Genomic DNA, 21,397 nt, shown 5'->3' on the forward strand with positions numbered 1-21,397 from the left:
TCTCACCCCTATATAACAAGAACCTAGCTAGGTAGTAGCTTTCATTCCATTCCTCTCTTGTCCCCTCTCCCTCTCCCAAACGCTTCCTCACCTGCTCTTGGAATCAGATCTCCTCTATGACTATGGGAACGTTACTAAAAACCTTAAATGATTATTTCCCAATCTGGATAATACTAATAATACCAGCTCCAACCTACTCTACAGGCTGAAAAACTATACACACAGAAGTAATTTTACATTCTTAAAGACAGGGTGTGTGTGTGTGTGTGTAAATTCCAAGAACCCCCATATGCACAGCCTCATTTTCATTCCAAACACTGGTACGCTGATCACTCCTGAACAGCTACGTTTCCAAGGCGCCTGACAAGCTTGCAGGTGCATTCCCCAAATGTGCCAGCCCACCCACATGGGTCAAGGGAAAACCTGTTTCCCTGACCTGGTAAGTAGACAAGTCAAGCCAATTTCGTCCCCCACGAGTAAACCATCCTCCACCCTGGTTCCCCTAGTCCTTCGGTCCTACAGTCCCAGGGTTTAGCCATCCAGCCGCCGCGTCCGTCTGGATCCGCGCTCCGCGGCCGCAGCACGACAACCCAAACGCCTTCCTCCACCCTGAAGCCCCCGGCAGGCCCCGCGACAGCAGCCAGCGAAAGCCACGTGACCTCGCTTCACTGGGTGCCGCGGTCATGTGACTTCGGGAAGATGGCTGCCCTGACAGCGGAGCATTTTGCAGCGCTCCAGAGCCTGCTCAAGGTAAATCGAAGGGGTGGGGACAGCGTGAGGTGGCCCTTTGTCTCCGAGACTTTAGACGGAGCAGGAATTGGGAACAAATTGACCCTGGTGTAGAGCCAGAATTCTGCTGCGTGTTCTCTGTGTGATCCCAGGCAAATCGTGACTTCTTTCTGAGCTTTTGAAAAGAAAGAACAAAATATCGTTTTGACAGGAACGTAAGATAAAAAAATAAAATAAAATAATGGGCATGGCCGGGCGCGGTGGCTCAAGCCTGTAATCCCAGCACTTTGGGAGGCCGAGACGGGCGGATCACGAGGTCAGGAGATCGAGACCATCCTGGCTAACACGGTGAAACCCCGTCTCTACTAAAAATACAAAAAATGGCCGGGCGCGGTGGCTCAAGCCTGTAATCCCAGCACTTTGGGAGGCCGAGACGGGCGGATCACGAGGTCAGGAGATCGAGACCATCCTGGCTAACACGGTGAAACCCCGTCTCTACTAAAAAATACAAAAAACTAGCCGGGCGAAGTGGCGGGCGCCTGTGGTCCCAGCTACTCGGGAGGCTGAGGCAGGAGAATGGCGTGAACCCGGGAGGCGGAGCTTGCAGTGAGCTGAGATCCGGCCACCGCACTCCAGCCTGGGCGACAGAGCCAGACTCAGTCTCAAAAAAAAAAAAAAATAATAATGGGCATGAAGGCGCAGTACAACCTCCTGCTATTAGCCTCTGGGATTGGTTTTCGGTATTGGGGCATTGGAGTGGTAATTGCTAGACCCACGTTATCAGTTCCCCATTTCATCCCGTAGCCCCTCCTGCACTCCATAATTAAGAAATTATCTCCTACTGCATCCGCCCAGCCCTCCGAATGACCTGTGCGTTCAGTGTTCCCCTGAGGTCCAGATTTTCCCTACTCGCTTTGACCTGTGAAAGGGGCGGGACCCTCTCCTGATAATCATTTGAAAAGTTGTGAGGTTGAAATGGACCTACGTAATAGGGCTTTGTAAAGCTCAAATGATGTAATAATATTATTGTTAAATAATTATATTTGTAATATATATTATATATTATATATAAATAAAAATATTAGACAATAATATTATTAAATATTATTATTATTATTATTGAGACGGAGTCTCTCTCTGTTGCCCAGGCTGGAGTGTCGTGGCGCAATCTCGGCTCACTGCAACCTCCGCCCCCCGGGTTCTATGCCTCAGCCTCCCGAGTAGCTGGGATTACAGGCGCCGGCCACCAATCCCAGCTAATTTTTGTATTTTTAGTAGAGACGGGGTTTCACCATCTTGGCTAGGCTGGTCTTGAACTCCTGACCTCGTGATCTACTCGCCTCGGTCTCCCAAAGTGCTGGGATTACAGGCTTGAGCCACCGCGCCTAGCCGGAATTATTTAACTTATGATTTGCCCTGTAGGAGAAAGGGCAGCTTTATTTTCCTTCGTAGAACTTGTCGCTAGCTATTTGCCTGTTGTCTGTCTGTCTCATAAGAATGTAAGATCCATCAGGGACCTTTCCTTTCTTCCTCTCTCTCTCTCTCTCTCTTTTTTTTTTAAACACCAGGTGAAGAGGGTTGAGTTACCCTCCTCAATTTATGGCACATCATAATCATCAGTTCACGTAATAGTCTGTTTTGTTTTATTTATTTATTTTTTAATTGCCTTCTTAGTGTTCATTAGCATTCTCCACTTCTATCTATTCTTTTGTTCACAAGTGTTAATGCCCAACAAGTAGAACAGTAATACCCGGCACACAGCACGTGCTCAGTAAATAGCTGTTAAATGAATTAATAAATGAAGTAACAGAGCTGGGCCTGGAAATCTAGGGCTCTCAGCTCCCAGCCCAGTGCCTTTTTACCTTCATTTTGGCTGCTCTGTACTTACCCGCGTCCCCATGCCTGTTGGTCTTATGCACTCTTTTCTTTTAAAAACTTTAAAAGATTAATGCGTAGTATACATACAGAAAAGTGCATAAATAATAAATTTACAGTTAAATGATTTATTAAACACCAATGTAACCACCACCAAAGTCAAAAAATGAAATGTTACCAGTACCCCAGAAGTCCCCCTTTCGCCCCGTCTTTGCTTCCTCACTTTCTTCCCCAACAGTAACCTCTATGTTTGCTTCTGATACAATTCGTTTAATATTGCCCATGTTTGAACTTTACATAAATGGAATAATACAGCATATACTTTTTTTTATGCCTGGCTGCTTTTGCTCACCATTATGTAGCGGTAGTTCATTGATTTTCATTGCTACTGTCCTATGTACTTTCTTTTCTTTTTTTAAAAAAAATACTTAGACTTTTTATTGTGAGATAATTATAAATCCATATGTAGTTGTAACAAATAATGTAGAGAGATCCCATTTATCCTTTACTCAATTTCTCCCAGTTCTGCAGAATTCTGCAGAACTATATATAATATATAGTATACATACTATATAATATACATAGTATATATATAGTATACATATATAGTATACTTACTATTATGTATAGTTCTGCATAGGGGAAATTGGGTAAAGGATAAATGGGATGTCAGTACCTAATGTCAAAAGTATTGACATTGACAGTCAAAATACAAAACATTTTCACCACCACAAATACTCCTCATGAATAGCCACACCCTCTTTAACCTTTGGAATTATTCATTTCTCTAATTTTATCATTTCAAGAATGCCATATAAATGGAATAATACAGTAAGTAAGCTTCTGAGATTGACTTTTTTCACTCAGCCTAATTTTCATCCATGTTGTATCAGTAGTTCTTTCCTTTTTATTGCTGAGTGGTATTCCATGTAATGATTGTACAACAGTGTTGTATTGTGTAGTTTTCAGCATACACATCCTGTATTTCATTTTTTGAGCAATTGCAAATGGTTTTGGGTTTGTTTTTTTGTTTGTTTGTTTGTTTGTTTTGAGTCTCGCTCTGTGGCCCAGGCTACAGTTCAGTGGCATGATCTCAGCTCACTGCAACCTCCGCCTCCTGTGTTCAAGCGATTCTCATGCCTCAGTCTACCGGCTAGCTAGGACTACGGGTGCCTGCCACCACTGCAGGCTGATTTTTTTTTCTTTTTGTATTTTTAGTAGAGACAGGGTTTCATCACGCTGGCCAGGCTGGTCTCGAACTGCTGGCCAAAAGTGATCCACCGGCCTCGGCCTCCCAAAGTGCTGGGATTATAGATGTGAGCCACCACGCCCAGCCCATATTTTTAATTGTAGTGTCCACATGTTCATTGCTAATATATGAAATACAATTGATTTATGTATGTTTATATTCTACATGCAAACTTGCTAAACTCACTGTTTCTAGGAGTTTTTGGTATATTTCTTGGGATGTTCTACATAGATAATCATGTTATTTACAAATAGAGACAGTTTTCTTTCTTTCTTTCTGATCTGCACACATTTTATTTCCTTTTCTTGCCTTATTTTAGCGGCTGGAATTTTCAGCACTGTGTTGATTCAGAGTGGAGAAAGCAGGTATCTTGCCTTGTTCTCAGTTTTGGGAGCAAAGCATTCAGTCTTTCACCATTAAGTATAATGTTCACTGTAGGTTTTTTGTAGATACTGTTTATCAAGATAAGGAAGTTCTCTTCTATTCCTATTTTTCTGAGGGTTTTTATCAGGAATGGATGTTTAATTTTGTCAAATGCTTTCTCTGCATTGATTTATATCATGTGATTTTCTTTGTTAATGCGGTGGATTACATAGATTTGCAAACATTGAACCAGGCTTGCAACTGTGGAATAAATCCCACCTGGTCATAGTGTATAATTATATATTACATATAATTATATAAACATATAATATAATATATAAATATATAATATAACTCATCTCTATTTGCCAATATTTTGCTAGGAATTTTCGCATCTACTTTTATGAGGGATATTGGTCTGTAGTTTTCTTATTTTTCTGTACAATTTTGTGCAGTTTTGGTATCAGGGTAATGCTAGCTTTGTAGCTGTATAAAATCATTTAGAGAGTACTCCATCATCTTCTGTTTTTCTAGAGGAGATTGTGTAGAATCAGTTCATTCTTTTCTTAAATGTTTGTTAGAATTCTCCAAACTATCTGGGCCTAGAGATTTTTTTAGGGGCCTTAAAATTGTGAATTTAATTTTCTTGGTAGTCATATTAATTCAAATGATCAATTCAAGTGATCAATTTTATAGAAGGGGAGTGGAAGTAGTTTGTGTTATTTGAGGAATTGGCCCATTTTATTTAAACTGGCAAATTTATGTTTATAGACTTGTTCATTAAGTTCCCCTTATCTTTTTGATGTCTGCGGGATCTGTGGTAATATCCTCTATTTCATTCCTAATACTGGTAATTTGTGTCTCCCCTCTTAACTTTGTCGGTCTTGCTAAAGGTTTGTCGATTTTTATTGACATTGTCAAAGAACCAGCTGTTTGTTTCATTGATTTCTCTATTTTCAATTTCAATTGGTTTCTTCTCTTATCATTGTTACTTCCACTGCTTCCTTTGGGTTTATTATGCTTTCCTTTTTATAGGTTCTTGAGGTGGGAGCTTAGATTATTGATTTGAGACTTTTCCTCTTTTCTAGTATATGCATTTAATACTATAAAATTTCCTCTCACTACTTGCTAGGCTGCGTCCCACAAATGTTGATATGGTGTGTTTTCGTTTTCACTTAGTGTAATTTTTAAAATATCCCTCAGACTTCCCCTTTGACATATGAATTATTTAGAAGTTTAAGTTTGTAAGTGTTCAGATATTTTTCTGTTACTTTTCTGCTATTGCTTTCTAGGTCGATTCCAGTATGGTCACATAGAACACACTCTTCATTACTTCACTTCTTTTGAATTCCATGTTTTTGTTTGCCCTGTTCTGTCTTCCTGATTGTGATGGTTTATTTTAGGTGTCAGCTTGATTGAGGGATGCCTAGATGGTTGTTGAAGCACTGTTTCTGAGTGTGTCTGTGAGGGTGTTGCCAGAGGAAACTGATGTGTGAGTCAGTGGACTGAGAGAGGAAGACCTGCCTCAATGTGGGCAGGTACCATCCCACGGGCTGGGGACCCAACTGGGCCAAACAGGTGGAAGATGGGGGATTCCCTTTCTTTCTGTTCTCTCCCTTCCTTCTAAAGTAAGATGCCTTTTCTCCTCTTCCCTTGGGCATCAGACTCTGGGTTCTTCATTTTTTGGACTCTGGGGCTTGCACCGGTGGCCTCCCAGTGGCTCTCAGTCTTTTGGCCTCAAACTAGGGGCTGTACCATCAGCTTCCCTGGTTCTGAGGTTGCCAGACTTTGACTGAGCCAAGCTGCCAGCTTCCTCCAGTTTGCAGATGGCCTATTGTGGGGCTTTGTCTCTGTGATCATGTGACCCATTTCCCCCCAATAAATCCCCTCTCACATACCCTGTCGGTTTTGTGTCTCTGGAGAGCTCTGGCTAGCACACTGGTGTTCCACGGTTTCTTGTTTCATTGCTTCCTTACTGTTTAGAGAATTTGTTTTAACTGTTCTTTTACAGCAGATCTTGTGACAGATATTCTCAGTTTTTCTTCATCTGAGAATGTCTCAATTTCCTCTTCATTCCTGAAGGATATTTTTGCTGGGTGTAGGATTCCAGGTTGACAGTTTTTTTTCCGTTTCAGCACCTGAAAAATATTGTCACTTCTTTCTTGTGTCCATGGTTTCTGATACAAAATCTGCTTTCATTCTAATTGTTTTTTTAATTGGTAAGGTATCATTTTTCTCTGCTTTAAAGATGTTTTTGGCTTTCATTTTTGAAGTTCAGTTACATGTCCTAGTGTGAATTTCTTTGGATTTATCCTGTTTAGGGTTCACTCAGGTTCTTGAAATATATAGGAGTATGTCTCTAAGTAAACTTGGGAAGTTTTCAGCTATTATTTCTTTGAATATTCTTTCAGTCTTGCCCTCTTTTTTCATCTCCTTCCAGGACTCCAGTGATGTGAATGTTAGGTTTTTCGTTAGGGTCCCACATGTCCCTGAGGCTCTGTTCATAATTTTGTCTCTTTTCTCTGCTTTTCTGATTGGGTAATTTCTACTGCTCTGGCTTCTGGTTCACTGATTGTTTCCCCTATTCTTTCCATTTTGGTGCTGAACCCATCTATTGAGCTTTTTATTTTGGTTATTTTATTTTTCAGTTCTAAAATTTCCATTTTGTTGTTCTTTATCTCTTCTGTTTCTTGGCTGAGGTGATTTTAAAAATTGTTTCAAGCAAGTTCATAATTATTTGTTGAAGCATATTTATCCTGGCTACTTAAAATTCTTTATCAGCTAATTTTAACATCTGTCATCTTGGTGTTAATTACCTTTATTTCATTCAGTTTGAGATCTTTCTAATTCTTGTTTTGATGAGTGATTTTCAGTGAAAACCTGGACATTTTCATATTATGTTCTGAGAATGGATTTTATTTAAATTTTATATTTTAGCTGGCTTTCTGTGGCACTGCTTAGGCAGGGGAAGGGGGTGCTACCTCATTACTAGCAGTTGGAAGTTGAAGTCCAGGTTCCCCACTCAGCTTCTGTTGATACCTGAAAGCAGAGGTTCCTTGTTACCACTGGGGAGGGGTGGAATTTCTGACTCCATGTGGTCTCCACTGATATCACACAATGATGAAGCTTGTTACCAACTGGTGGGGATAAAGGTCCCAGCTTCCTACTTGACCTTCTCTGACACCTCCCCAGCAGGAGTGTTGGCGTACCTCATTATAGCCTCACAAGTCTTCTCACTGAGGTCTAGGCCTCCCACTCAGCCTTTGTTGACATAGAGGTGGGTCGGGCTGCAGTTTTTTTAATGATATTTGGCTGGAGTGTAGCAGTTGTCATCTAAAAGTGTTCTGTCTTGCGAGGCTGCCCCTTTATTGGTCCTTTAGCTAGATAGAACAGGTATTTATTGTGGCGTTTTTTCCCCTCTGCATCCATTGTCATTTCCACATTGCCCTCTTCTTCAGCTGAAAGTCTGGGATATATGAAGCAAAAAAAAAATCCAGGGAACTCACCATTGTGTCATTCCTTGTATTATGCGGTCCCTAGCAGATCTGCCTCCTCCTCTTCCGCTTCCAGGGTCTCATGTATGTTTTCTGTATCGTGTCCAGAGTTTTTGGTTGTACTTAGCAGAAAGATTAGGGAAAAGTACATCTATTTGATCTTCCTAGAATACAAAGTCTTATGTATCTTTAAAGTCTCAAAGGTATCATGTATGACTAAGATGTTATTACTCAAAACATGTGTTTTCAGAGTCTGAGGTTTTTTTTTTTTTTTTTTCCTATCTGTGATTTAATTCATAGGCCTCCTCAAAAGATGTTGTCAGACAGCTGTGTCAAGAGAGCTTTTCCAGTTCAGCCCTTGGCTCGAAAAAACTCTTGGATATTACATGTTCCAGCTTGTCTGTGACCCAGGAGGAGGCAGAGGAAGTAAGTGTGGTCAGAAATGACCTTTGGCCACTGGCCCTCTTATTAGTCTCTTTCTTGACTTCCCAGTCATCGCCATGTCCAAGGAAAATCCCTTGAAACATCTGTTGACACTATAGCAAACTTTGATAAATGGGACATGAATGGGAGAACTGTACCTAGAATCAGAGCTCCTGACCATTTTCTTTCAGACCTGTTACCTAGACAATGTGGAACAAAAGCCAACCTTTCTGTGATTTTGTTTTCCAACCCGTAACGTGCTGATGCTGATAAATTGTTAGCTGGATAGCTTAGGACAGACTTTTCAGGGATCTTTGAACAGAAGCTTTGAGGCCTGCGTAAGATTCAGGAGTATGCACTGCTAGATTCCATCAGGCTTCCTGAGGGGTGCTTTGTGTTTCTGACTCCCTCCTTAGCCCTCTGTCCCACAGAAGGTCCCCTTCTCCTCAGCTCATCTGATCTCAGCAGGTGGCCAAGAGGGAGATTAAGCTAACTTGTAGTAAGTTATTATGTAGCAGCGACAGCCTTATCTTGTCAAGGCAAATATGTTGTTTTGTTTTGTTTTGTTTTGAGACGGAGTCTCGCTTGTCGCCCAGGCTGGAGTGCAGTGGCGCAATCTCGGCTCACTGCAAGCTCCGCCTCCCGGGTTCACACCATTCTCCTGCCTCAGCCTCCCGAAAAGCTGGGACTACAGGCGCCCACCACCACGCCCAGCTAATTTTTTTGCATTTTTAGTAGAGAAGGGGTTTCACCGTGTTAGCCAGGATGGTCTCGATCTCCTGACCTCGTGATCCACCCGCCTTGGCCTCCCAAAGTGCTAGGATTACAGGCGTGAGCCACCATGCCCGGCCAGCAAATATGTTTTTAAAACAGCAGTTTCTTCATCCAAATGGGCGTATGTTTTTGGATTTTTTTTTTTTTTTTTTTTTGAGACAGGGTCTTGTTTTGTTCCCCAAGTCGAGGGCGGTGGCATGAACATGGCTCACTGCAGCCTCGACCCCCCGGGCTCAAGCAGTCCCCCTATCTTAGCCCTACGAGTAGCTGGGACTGCAGGCATGCACCACCATGCCTGGCTAATTTTTGTATTTTTTGTAGAGACAGGGTTTTGCCATGTTGCCCAGGCTGGTCTCGAACTCCTGAGCTCAAGCAATCCACCCACCTCAGCCTCCCAAAGTGCTAGTATTATACGCATGAGCCACTGCACCTGGCGTATGGTTTTTGTTTTTTGTTTTAATTCTGGACCTTGTTTATTGAAATGAGCTGTATAAAAGTAAAAGGAAAAAGCAAGATTATGGAAGTGATTTGGAGACTTATTTTGGGTTTCCCCCAAAGTAGGTTATTTAGGAGATGATTCTAGAAAACACAAAGCAGTGGGGAAAATCAAACAGGGAAGGCAAGTCAATAAAAGAGGATGTTAAGAGCGGTTACTGCTGTGGAAAACTTGGGATCCTGTAAGAAACCAAGTAGAACACCTCTCAGAATTGTTCCCCAGGAGGACAGAGAGGCTTGGCCATTTATCCATGAACACCCACTCTCATTGGTGGAAGGTTAACTTCCCTTCACTTCCAGGTTGTGTCAGGTAATCTGCAGTGATATCAGAGAAAGCCCCAAAGCAGAGAAACAGTTACCTCCAGAGAGCTTTTCTAAGTTAGCTAAGAATTACTCTATTCACAAGACCACCATAAACCACTCTTACACTTCGTAGTTACAGATTCACTTAGAAGGACCTAGGATGGGAACACAGCATTTTAGCAGGACGGGCAGACACGCCTCTTCCCAGAAGGAACCCACACAGCCGGCCAGGAGCTGTTTGTTCTCTTTGCCCTCCTAGGCGACAGTTGAGAGGAAAGGACATGAATCCTACCACCCTGGATTCAAGGCCCTCACTCCGCAGGCGCCAGTATCTCGTGTCACGGTTCAGTAAGCACAGCTTCAGGTTCTCGAAAGGAGCCTGTAGCCACACATAGGCAAGTCCAGAGCTACAGCACCCTAGGTATTTATGCAGTCCTCTCAGTCCAGAGGCTTGGACCAATGCAGGGTTGCTTAGTAACACAGCTGACTTTGCACTGCTCTCAGGTTACCAGGGAAACAGCGCCAGAAAGTTAACTGAAGGTCAGATTCTCATGCAGAAGGAAAAGGGCTATATTAACTCTTTGCCCACAAGTGGAGAGTTTCTGGCAAGCTGACAGCTTCCTAGGTCAGGCAGCTGCATCTGTCTTCTAAAGCAACAGGTGAACTCCAAGGCAGGCCAAGGCATGTGGGGCATGAACATGTGCCACAGAGGCCTCTGGACTCGTGACTCAGTTGAATGACCGTGACAGTGTGCAGCCTTAGGGGTGTAGAGCCCTACCCCTGGCCCTCACTTGTGCCCCCTGCCTGCTGCTTCTGTTGCAGCTACAGGATGGTTCCGTCTATCTTGCAGCTGCTCCAGGCTCTGCACCGCCTCACTCGGCTGGTGGCATTCCGTGACCTGTCCTCTGCCGAGGCGATTCTGGCTCTCTTTCCAGAAAATTTCCACCAAAACCTCAAAAACCTGCTGACGAAGATCATCCTAGAACATGTGTAAGTGCTCATTTCTTGAAAGTCCCTTCTAACTTTTATATTTCTCATTATTTTTATTCTCATTCTAGAAGTAATAATATGCTCATTGTTAAAAAATTAGGAAGCCCAGATAAGCAAAAAGAAAATAAGACACCTATAATTCCACCAGCCAGAGGTTAGCGTAGTCTTTTCTTAATGGAAAGCTTTTTAAGACATGTTTATTTTTTCTCTGTACACCTCTATAAGAGATTGATGTTTTGTTTTTGTTTTTACCAAATGGATCGTGCTATTTTGTAACTTGCTTATTTTCTGTTAACAGTATTAGTGATAGTGACATTTCAGGTCAATAATTTACCTTCAATATCATTGTAATGGTTAAACATATCCTATTATAGGAAGAAATGATGTATAATTTAATTTTAAAATTTCGTAGTGTTGGACACTGAGGCTATTGGCACTTTTTCATTTCGGTGAACAATTTACAATGAAAACTTATTTTTTTACCGGGTTAAAGGTAATGGACATTTTGAGGGTTTGGCCTTAAATGTTCAAGTTGGCCATTGGAAATATTGCAGTAGTTTTCCACAGTAGTAGGATACAAGTGTAACCTTCTCCCTACACCTTCACTGAGGGGATTTTTTTCTTACGTTTTTCCCAGTTCCACAAATGACAATTTCAGTGTTCCTGTCTTTGACACTAGTGATGTCAGTTATCTTTTTCATATGGTTATTGATCTTTTTTTTTTTTCTTGTGTGAAGTATCTGTATATTTTCTTGGCTGGGGAGTTCCTTTTAAACACGTACATTTTAAGCAGAATTGATTAACTGTTGGTTAGCAGAAAGCTTGAACAGACCTCTCTAATAGCAATAACTGATAATGCCTATTTACCAAGGGTTTTATTGTATATTAAGAACCCTCTCATACATGATCACATTTTATTATGTATGTTGCAGCATTAGTCAGGTCTCTTTGGATGTGTTTTTGCAGAAGATGCAATATTTGTGTATGCAGTAGGTGCTCAATAAAGAGAAGATAAGTTGACTTTTTTTCTGTTTTGTCTTTGAGAACAATAGCGCAATAAGATTACAATACGTTGTATTTTCTTCTTTTTTGTCCTAAACTATGAAAACTGACAACACTTACGGCCTTAACATCACTGAGCTTGTAAAACAAATAAACAAAAGACTTTCTGGGAGGGAGGGGTTTCTGTGGTCCTTTCCTGTTAGCAGGTGATGACAGGTCTGAAGATCGCAGGAAGGACCAAGGTCCCCTCTCTATCAGAAGAGTCAGTCTCATCCGCTTTCCATTATTTTTTCCTCATCTTTCCCTCTTAAACAGGTCTGCTTGGAGAACCGAAGCCCAGGCAAATCAGAGTGAGTACCAAGAAATCTGCCCCGCCCTTCTTACTTGTCTCCCCAGCCTCAGCTCTCAGTCTCCCAGGTGATCAGAGAGTTCAACAGAAACCAAAGTGAACCATTCTAGTCTCAACCCATACTCTGTGTATGGTGGGGTTTTTTTTTTTTTTTCCTAATTCTACTTTTTAACTTTTTTCTGATTATAAACATGAATATATAGGCATGTTGTTAAAAAACAGAAATATCCAAAGCAGAGAGTGAAGTACTTAAAATATTTCAATTGTGAAAAAAATCAACAGTGATCAAAAATAGTTTGACTGAATAAAAGACCATGTTTAATACGTGGTCATGACACTAACTCTGAGCCAGCCACAGTGCTGGAGCGTTAAGTCATTGAGTCCTCCCGACAGCCCTGTGAGCCAGGCTGATGAGCAAACAGAAGCTCAAGGTTAGATAAGTGGTAGCACCTATATTCAAGTCAAGTCCATTTATCTCCACAACAAGAGCTCTTACCACTATTGCTGAAACTACACGTTTCCTAAGCCTCAGGCCATGATTTCTTCTCTGCCTTATGTCACTTCTCACTGTGCCCTAACATCCGAAGGGCTGGGCATTCAGGAAGAAGCCTGGATATGCTGCCACTGTGAATTAGTGCTAAGTTCAGGCCGCACAGAGCAATGGGTAAGGCACATGACTTCCTGTGGGTCTTGGGCTTCGTCTGTCTGTCTCTCTCAGAGACTTGCTGCATAGACCAACAGAGCATTGAGCTGAGCTGTTCCTTCCACAGTCTCTCTGCCACGCCTGGTCGATCTGGACTGGAGAGTGGATATCAAAACCTCCTCAGATAGCATCAGCCGCATGGCCGTCCCCACCTGCCTGCTCCAGATGAAGGTACATTCACTAGCATGCCGTTAGAAAGAAGAGGCAGCACCCCTGTGGCCATCGAAAACACCAGTCTCCAAGGTTTAGGATCTCTAACCCATGTGTTTTTAAAAATTACCATCCCCTTTATCCTCCTTTGTTTAGTTACACTGTGTGTGTATACTACTGTATTAACATATTATGGACATATTAAAACAACAAAACAAATGCAAAACATATTTTTAAAATAATTTGCTGATACCTAAAGGTAACCCTATATAGACTCTTAGCAGTTTCGCTTTCACAATAGTGGTGTGCTTCCAGATTTTGAATAGCCTGCCTGATCATTTCAGTGTACTCTAGCCAACTTCTTATCCAGTGATTAGGCTGTCATTATTTGTAACGTGGCTGCTCAAGAGTTTCTACTAGTGGCCGGGCGCGGTGGCTCACGGCTGTAATCCCAGCACTTTGGGAGGCCGAGGTGGGCGGATCATGAGGTCAAGAGATCAAGACCATCCTGGCCAACATGGTGAAACCCCCTCTCTACCAAAAATACAAAAATTAGCCAGGCGTGGTGGCGGGTGCCTGTAGTCCCAGCTACTCAGGAGGCTGAGGGAGGAGAATTGCTTGAACCCGGGAGGTGGAGATTGCAGTGAGCCGAGATCACACCACTGCACTCCCGCCTGGTGAAAGAGTGAGACTCCATCTTAAAAAAAAAAAAGAGTTTCTGGTCTACATAACCAGACACCCAGAAATTTAACACTTGTAAGAAAATGAAGAAGTAAGGGTGCCTCTAGCAATTAAGTTTTAAATATTAGTGAAGCTTAACTTCTTTTATTTTTTTAAACTAAAGGTTGTAAGCTTGTTCCTGCATCCCAGTACAGGATTGTCTTAATTATCCAACGGAGCCTGCTCCTTAAATACAATGTAAACACACATAATGTTTTCTTACTTGAATGCTGAGAGTTAGGGTATCAGAGAGGTGAGTGGGCCTTGGCTTGGCCTTCTTTGATACCTACCCCAGGCACTTGTTGCAAATGGAGACTGACCCAGGCCTCTGAGGCATCTCCTGCCCTCTCCCTTACTGCTAAATGACCCAAGGGCTGGTACTCTCTAGTGCTTAGGAAAGAGCCTCTCTTCAAAGGTTCAGCAGAACTGAGCTCAGCCTCGCAGGTTCAGGGCTGACTTACAGGGAGATAGGAAAAGAAGCAGCTTTGACTTCCTGGGCTATGTTCTCTTTTCAGATCCAGGAAGATCCCAGCCTATGTGGAGACAAACCCTCCATCTCAGCTGTCACCGTGGAGCTGAGCAAAGAAACACTGGACACCATGTTAGATGGCCTGGGCCGCATCCGAGACCAACTCTCTGCCGTGGCCAGTAAATGATCCAGCCAGCTGCCAGGGCCACTGCCGTGACCCAGCTGCTCATGAGCGATAAATGTCTCCCCACATGCAGACTGCCCTCGCAGCTGCAGCTGACAACAGGCAGGATGGTGGGGACAGCAGGGGGCTACTGCCATCCAGAAGTTACAGTTGGATTGGGAAGAAGCAGCCAGATCCCCCGCTGTTCTCCTCACTCATCTTCTTTCTCTTTCTGAAGCTGGAGAGCAGAAGCCCCCATCTTTGAAAAGCTCCTGAATGCAACTTAATTACCACCATGGCAGGGTGAGGGAACATTTGCGTCGTCAACTGCCTCTGCATAGCTGTTTGGGAAATTCAGGCCCAAATCATGCAGTTTATCCAATACATTTATTTCCAACATTAGCTCTAATTAGTTCATTTCCAATCCCAGAACACACGAAGGGAATCAGGTGAGAGATGCCAGCAGTTCCTGCTCCTCTGTCAGGGAAGCCAGGCAGAGCCCACAGAGCATGATCCATCGAGAGTGTTCCCTGAGCTCCCTCCACCACACTGGAACCCCTCTTCAGTGCAGGAAGTCTGAAATGGGTACTAATTCCCTTCTTCATGAAACCGGGGCCCTCTTCCTTTATCTGATGCAGCCACTCCTAGGTGAAGAAGTGGGAATAATTGGAAATAAACAACAGTTCTAAACTTTCATGATTTTTGTAGCTTCTTTTGTCCCCAAGTTATGGCCTTTAGCCAGTACTTTCTCTAGTTTTTGAAGATGATCCCCACTTCCTAATTCCCAGCTAAGCCCTTGACCCATGATGTGACATGAAATCAGGCAAATGAATCTCAACCACCTTCTGTGTTTTCACCTGTTACGTAGAACAAAAGGAAGCAAGGCTAATCATCAATATGTGCTTGTTACAAGAGCTATGATGAAGGCACTCCTTCGAGTTTAACCAAATGAGATCATCTCTGTCATGTGCCTCACGCTTCACAGGGACTCCATGCGTGAAGATCTCCCTTCCCTCTCCAGATCATCCCCATGGCAACAGCTTGCAGCCTGCTGTTTGAGTGCTTTGCTTTGGCAGCTTCTCTGCTAGTTTGTGTACTGAGTGAATGGAGGAGGTAAATCCTCAGATTAAGAATACGCTCTCAGGAGTCTGGCAGCCAAGGTCAGAAGCCAGCTCTGCTTCTCAGTGGTAAGGTGCTTGACCTCTAAATTTCTATTTTCACCCACTTTGTACTTTTTTCCTAAATTAAATGAGTATAGTAGTAGTACCTACTTGATAGGACTTTTGTGAAAATTAAATGATACAATGCACCTAAAAACACTTAGTACTGTTACAACTAATAGGAAAGGCTTTGATTATTAATGGATGAGAGTAGAAAGCTTGGTGCATTTATTGTCTCATCTACTATAACAGAGTTGGTGTAGGAATTAATACTCTTATCCTCCCTTTATTGACCAGGAAACCAGCTCATTGAGGTTGAGTCATCTGCTGGTCATTAAGAGGTAGACACCTATGTCTCTAGCCTCTCTACAACACAGGACTTTGCAAGGAACATGGAATTCTGTGACTAGCGCCATTTGGAAAATGTTGAAACTGAAGTACAAATGAGAGATCTTACCTCTGCCTACCCAGTGAGATACTAGGAAGGTCAAGGGAAAAAAATTCCAAGCTCTTCTTTATCTGCTATAGGAAGTGAACATTCAGTTTTTTGCATGCAATGACAAGAGGTCATGGACCCCAGAAGTCAGCCCACTACTTCCAAGTTGAGAGCCCCTGGTTGTACCTTCCAGTTGAGCTCACCCTTGTCACAAATTTACCCCTCTCCTTTCCTTCCATTCCCCATGACCTGCAGAGAGAGATCTCATACACCTTTCTCTTGGCCTCCCATGGGCATCCATAAGAAACACTTGAAGCAAGAAGCCCAGTAGAGGTGTCTGGGCAGTTGGACATTTCCTTTAGCCAGATCTGTCCAAATAGAGCCATCTGGGTACGTGACACAGAGGGCATTTGATAAATAATTGGAAAAATCAATACATGATTGCTACCCTTCACTTCATGTGTTCATTTAAGGCATTTGTTTTCCTCTGTAGTGATGATGGATTGTTTGTAGATACCATATTTCTGGTTGGCCTGGCCCTATCTCAGAAGGGCCTCCTGGCTGTATCTGTTGATCTCAAAGGAAGTTGGCTCATTCACTGCTTGTCTGGTTTCCCAGTAGTACTTTGTGTTATGAAGCAGCTGTATACAAACTGTCCCTTCCTCAGGGAGTGGCAAGGTTTGGATGTCCAAACTCCATCCACAAAAGGACAGTGATCAATCTCACTGGTGCCTGTGCTGGCTTGCCCAACACATCCCACCTACCCACCCACCAACAGGGGTCAGCATCTGCCTCAATCCTGATCAAATGCATGTGCCACAGGGATCGTCTCATGAATGTTCATGATTCCAATCAGCCAATCTGAGTCTGTCCCTGGGGCTTTCTCTGCTGTAACCAATAAAGACCACCTCCTGCCTCCAGGCTCTGACAGCCAGGCCAGTGATGATGGGGTCCATCTTCCTGCACACCGAAAGCCTGTCTGCAGTTGGAGAGGCCATCTAGACCCCAGAGGTTGGGAAGAAGATGAGAAAATCTCGGTGCCTGATGCCAATCCCACTCTTCCTCCTTGTGTATTCATCAGGACGGACCAGGCTTGTGTTAAGGTGTACCCAGGATTTGTTTTAATCAGGAATGGTAAGACTCACAGGCACAGAGGTGGTTGTCATGAGGAAGAAGTCTGTGCTCACAGAACCCTAGAAACAGGAGGCATGGCATGCCACATAGGGCCACGTGGGGAAGGACCATCTTTTTGGGGCTTTTGGGGAAGATGGAAACAGATGATCCTTTTCTTTCCTGTTTATCATTAAACGTTGAGTCACTTGTTTCTAGGAAGGGGACTTCTTATTTACCCCTGGGTTGGGAAATAAATCATGACAGCAGCAAGCAGACAGCAGAGAAGTGTGTGATCTGAACATTTGTGGGATGCCGTAATCCCTGGAGGAGCCCTTCACACTGACCCCATGAATGGCCCTCAACACATGCGTGAGCAAGGAGCAAGCATTCAGAGAAGTGCTCTTGCAGTACTCCAAGGAAGAGGCTGAAATTTGACTCAGCAAAGCCCATAGGGAAAAGGGAAAGTGGTTTATGAGTGTCCTCAGGAGCTATCACATCTAGACACTAGGCACTTTCATCTAAATGACTCTCATGACCCCAGTGTTGTCAGTGATCCTCAGTCAGTGGATCAGACTTGTCCGTTGGCATAAAGAGGGTAGCCAGTCACTCCTGGTCCCCTTCAGAGGGACCTTTTGAGAAACAAATGTAGCCAATTACTTATATAACCCCAGGCACTCTGTCCTGAATCCTGGGTGCTCCACCACCGTGGAGAAATGGGTTAGTCCCAGACACATGACACCAGCCTATGAGGCAGCTCCGGGACTCAGCTTCTCGAGCATCGCAATTTCAAGCTGGGAAATAATGGCAACACCTGACAAAAAACACAACCCAATGCAGTAGCCATCAAGCAGGAAGTCTGAGCACTCTACTCCCAGCTGTGCCTTGCCAAGCAGTGGCTGCTGTCTGTTGGGTCCAGGTAGCAAGTCAAGATCAGTCTAAGGACATTCCATCTCCATCTGGCATCAAACCACCCTGCTCACTGTGCCAGGTGTTCTCAGGATTTGTTTTAATCAGGAATGTTAAGACATAAGGCACACAGACATGGAAATGATTACCATGAAGGAAGAAGTTTGTGCTCATAGAGTCTAGAAGCAGGAGGTGTGGCACACGGGGCCACGTGGTTCAGAAGGATAAGTGTTGGTCAGGAGGCAGGGAGAGGGGAGAGCATGGCCCCAAGCCTTTATTGGGGTTTTCATAGGAAGGAATGGTTAAGACAAGGTATATATGCTGACTAAGTTTAGGGTTGGATAGTTTGAATAATTTGGGTGGGTTCAGGGCCATAGGGATGGTCCCTAGTTGTCTGGCTCTAGGGTGACTTAGGGCAGGGGGAATATTGGCTTGGCGTGTGAGAGTTTAGTTTTAAAAAGAAGATGGTTGGGAGTGTGGGCTCTGGATTAGTTGGTTTGTACATCAAAGGCATGCTCCCAGGAGAATTGTTTGTGCGCGCGCTCTCTCTCTCTCTCTCCCTCCCTCCCCCCGCCCCCCCATCTGTCTGTCTCTCTCTAGGAATTTGCTAGCCCTGGATGGGGCAGCTTCTTTGGATCAAGGACCCAAATGCTAGAGCATGAAGAATATAGAAAATAAGAACATATACTCAATACAAGGTTGTGCTGCAGTAACAAACAATCCCAAATTGTTGTGGCTTTTTACACAACTCAAGTTTCTTTGCCAATGCTGTACATTCACTGCAGGTTGGAGGAGGAGAGTGGGTATTCTGCTCACTGTAATCACTAAGGGCCTAAGATGATGGAAGCTTCATCTCAACACATGCCTCCACAATCACCAAGGAAGGGAAAGGGACTATGGCAAATTGCACCTGTGATCTTAAAGCTCCTGCCCAGAAGTACCAGTCAAATCATATGGGCACATCTAACCATGAAAGAGCAGAGAAGCTGAATCCTACCATGTGCCAGGATGGAAGAGAAGCGGGATATTTGTGATTAGTCCTGATGACTACTGACAACTGTCATTGGAACCAAAAGATTCCTCTTTTGCTTAAGCAAAAGGAAGAAGAATTGTTCAAAAGAATTGTGGCCGAGCGCAGTGGCTTGTGCTTGCAATCCCAGCATTTTGGGATACCAAGGCAGGCAGATCACTTGAGGCCAAGAGTTTGAGACTGGCCTGGGCAACATGGTGAAACTCTGCCTCTGTGTAAAATACAAACATCAGCTGGGCATGGTGGCGTGTGCCTGCAGTCCCAGCTACTCAGGAGGCTGAGGTGGGAGGATTGCTTGAGCTTGATCAAGGTGGCAGTGAGCTGAGATTGCACCACTGCTCTCCAGCCTAGGTAACAGAGTGAGACCCTGTCTCAAAATAAAAATAAAAAAGAATTGTAATAATACATGCCCTGACACCCTATTTCAGCTTTTTTCTCATGATATAATGATAAATCTCCTCACCTGTGTGGCACATGAGAGCACTTGAAACGTTTTCTTAGATATCATCTTACCTCTTCACACAACCTTCTCAGGTTATTGGAGCATCCGTTCACAAGTATTTGTGCATTTTACTGAGGAGAAGTCAGCTCAAAGTAGTCCGGGGCTGAGCTGGAACTTGTATCTGGGGCTTTCAACCCAAAAGCCTGTGGTTTCTCCATTCCTGCCTCAACCTGGGGAAGAGAAAACTCATGATTCTTTACAGATCACCTAAATTTCCCCTTAATTTGGCAACTTTCAGCTCACTCCGCCATCAGTCCTGCCTCACCATCTCCATCCAGATCATGGTCATTTCCCTTTGCCTCCCTTTTCTGGTCATTTTTAGGTCCAAAGACAAATTGGCATGAGGACCAGACATTTGGGTTCTTGCCACACAAGCCAGTTATCTAAATACACACAGTGGGCACCACGTCCAATAGTCATTAGTCAAGCTCTGTGGTCTGGTATTTACAAATTTCCAGGAAACGAGTCCAGCGTGGTGCGAGAGGCTCTCCGTTACTTCGTTCAGTAAGCTGAGATGTTATCAGAAATGATAGTTTTCTAAAAAATTATTATTTGTTTTAATATTTTAATCTAGAAACCATTGGCTACCTAGCATTTTGAAAGTTTTCCAGTGGTTGAACATTTACAAGAACAATTGCGAACCTGTGACCATTGGCTTCCAAATATTGATCGTTCCTGAACATGCTCTTACCAGCATAATGTTGACCTTTACACAACTTCCTTCTGTCTTTGGTGCTCACATTTTTGTGATTTAATCGTCCTTTTTACAAGTACTTCAAGAAAAAATAAAGAGTATTTTCTAATAGTATTCCCTGGTTGTTGTCAGAGGACCCTAATCTCTAAGGAGAGGGAATGGTCCTTTATTTGGGGAGGTGTCAAGAGTTCTTAAAGGTAAGTCTGAGAGGCTGAGTTTCTATTAGCCCCAGGCCCTTGGGAAATTCTCTAATGGGCTTTTAGGTCTCATCTGTAAGTAGAGATAACTCCTTCAGTAATGCATCCCATAAATTTACAGTAAACTGCATCGACCCACAGGCTGAAGAATGGAACTTTCTTGGCTATTGTTATCAATGTTGAACTAGCCATATGACCTAAGACACATACCACACAGTAAAATACAACACTGGCCCAACAAACTGAATGATAAATTATTTGAGAGATGCTTTGGGGTATCAGAGGGCATGGGGTCATTGTTATACACATGCTGGATCCCCAGCTCAGGGGATGGCCTCTGGTTAGAATTTCAGGAACTCTGATAAAGCTCTTGCTCAAGATATTTTTGCTTATTTGCTTATTAAACATCAGGGAGCAAGAGCCACTGTATTAGGATATTGATTTGGCTGCTTTAACAAAAGCCCAGCTTCTGTGGATTAAAGAATTTAGAAGTTTCTCTCTATGTAAAAGTCTGAGCTGGTAGGAGCTTTAAGCGAGTAGGATGGTTCTGCTCTGGTTCATAGACTCAGAATCCTTCCCTCTTGTTTCACCAACCACCAGGTACCACCCTCATTGCTGTGAGCAAAGTCTGTGCGCCATCACCCTCCAAGTCTATATCCCAGTCATGGGAAGGGGGAAGGGGAAGACGATGAGGAGGAGGAGGGTATACCCCAGAAGTTGCCACGTTATTTTCACTCATGTCCCACTGGCCTCCATCACATGATCTATACTTAGCTGCAAGATAGGTTGGGAAATACAGTCTCTGCTGGGTGGTCTTGTGTGTAGCTAACACGTTGGGGTGGGGGAGGGCAGGAGAATAAGCCAGTGGGTTTCTTGATTTTACTGAAATAGAGCAGATAGAGACAATTCACAGGTACTGTCATAAACACCCACTCAACTGACTACAGCTCAGTGTGGCTTAATTTATCAGTTACTTTCCCGGAAGCAGGTTTTCTGCAGGAAGAGAAAAGAACAGAAAGGAACTGTGCGGTGGTGGGGAGGAGTGGGTGGTGATGTGGGTGCTTCTTGAGGACAGAGACCATGTCTCATTCACTTGATATCCATGATA

At 43.5% G+C, this 21,397-nt stretch overlaps 1 protein-coding gene across 5 annotated transcripts; it reads left to right on the forward strand.

Annotated features, from left to right (window-relative positions):
* The first annotated feature begins 668 nt into the window (after positions 1-668).
* Positions 669-14,947, forward strand: COMMD9 (COMM domain containing 9). 5 transcript variants are annotated; one of them, XM_025355718.1, is made up of 8 exons: positions 677-750; positions 8,011-8,136; positions 10,556-10,695; positions 12,013-12,047; positions 12,817-12,920; positions 14,135-14,267; positions 14,490-14,554; positions 14,682-14,947. In XM_025355718.1, the coding sequence occupies exons 1-7, from the start codon at positions 700-702 to the stop codon at positions 14,525-14,527; spliced, it is 627 nt and encodes a 208-aa protein (XP_025211503.1). In that variant the 5' UTR covers positions 677-699; the 3' UTR covers positions 14,528-14,554; positions 14,682-14,947. The 5 variants fall into 5 exon arrangements, 4 of the variants coding, with proteins under 4 accessions (XP_025211506.1, XP_025211503.1, XP_025211504.1 ...); XR_003115565.1 differs by having other exon boundaries at positions 14,135-14,382; positions 14,490-14,947; XM_025355720.1 differs by adding an exon at positions 3,411-3,435 and having other exon boundaries at positions 684-750; positions 14,135-14,947.
* Positions 14,948-21,397: the final 6,450 nt, after the last annotated feature.

The sequence above is a fragment of the Theropithecus gelada genome, chromosome 14, assembly GCF_003255815.1.
Source record: "Theropithecus gelada isolate Dixy chromosome 14, Tgel_1.0, whole genome shotgun sequence".
In the NCBI taxonomy this organism is placed as follows: domain Eukaryota; kingdom Metazoa; phylum Chordata; class Mammalia; order Primates; family Cercopithecidae; genus Theropithecus; species Theropithecus gelada.

Bases quoted from the DNA above. Each gene is read 5' to 3' on its own strand.
- COMMD9 (XM_025355718.1), top strand. From the start codon at position 700: ATGGCTGCCCTGACAGCGGAGCATTTTGCAGCGCTCCAGAGCCTGCTC. The intron at 12,921-14,134 runs GTACATTCACTA...TTCTCTTTTCAG, and splicing joins CCTGCCTGCTCCAGATGAAG to ATCCAGGAAGATCCCAGCCT. The intron at 14,268-14,489 runs GTAAATGATCCA...CTCTTTCTGAAG, and splicing joins CCAACTCTCTGCCGTGGCCA to CTGGAGAGCAGAAGCCCCCA.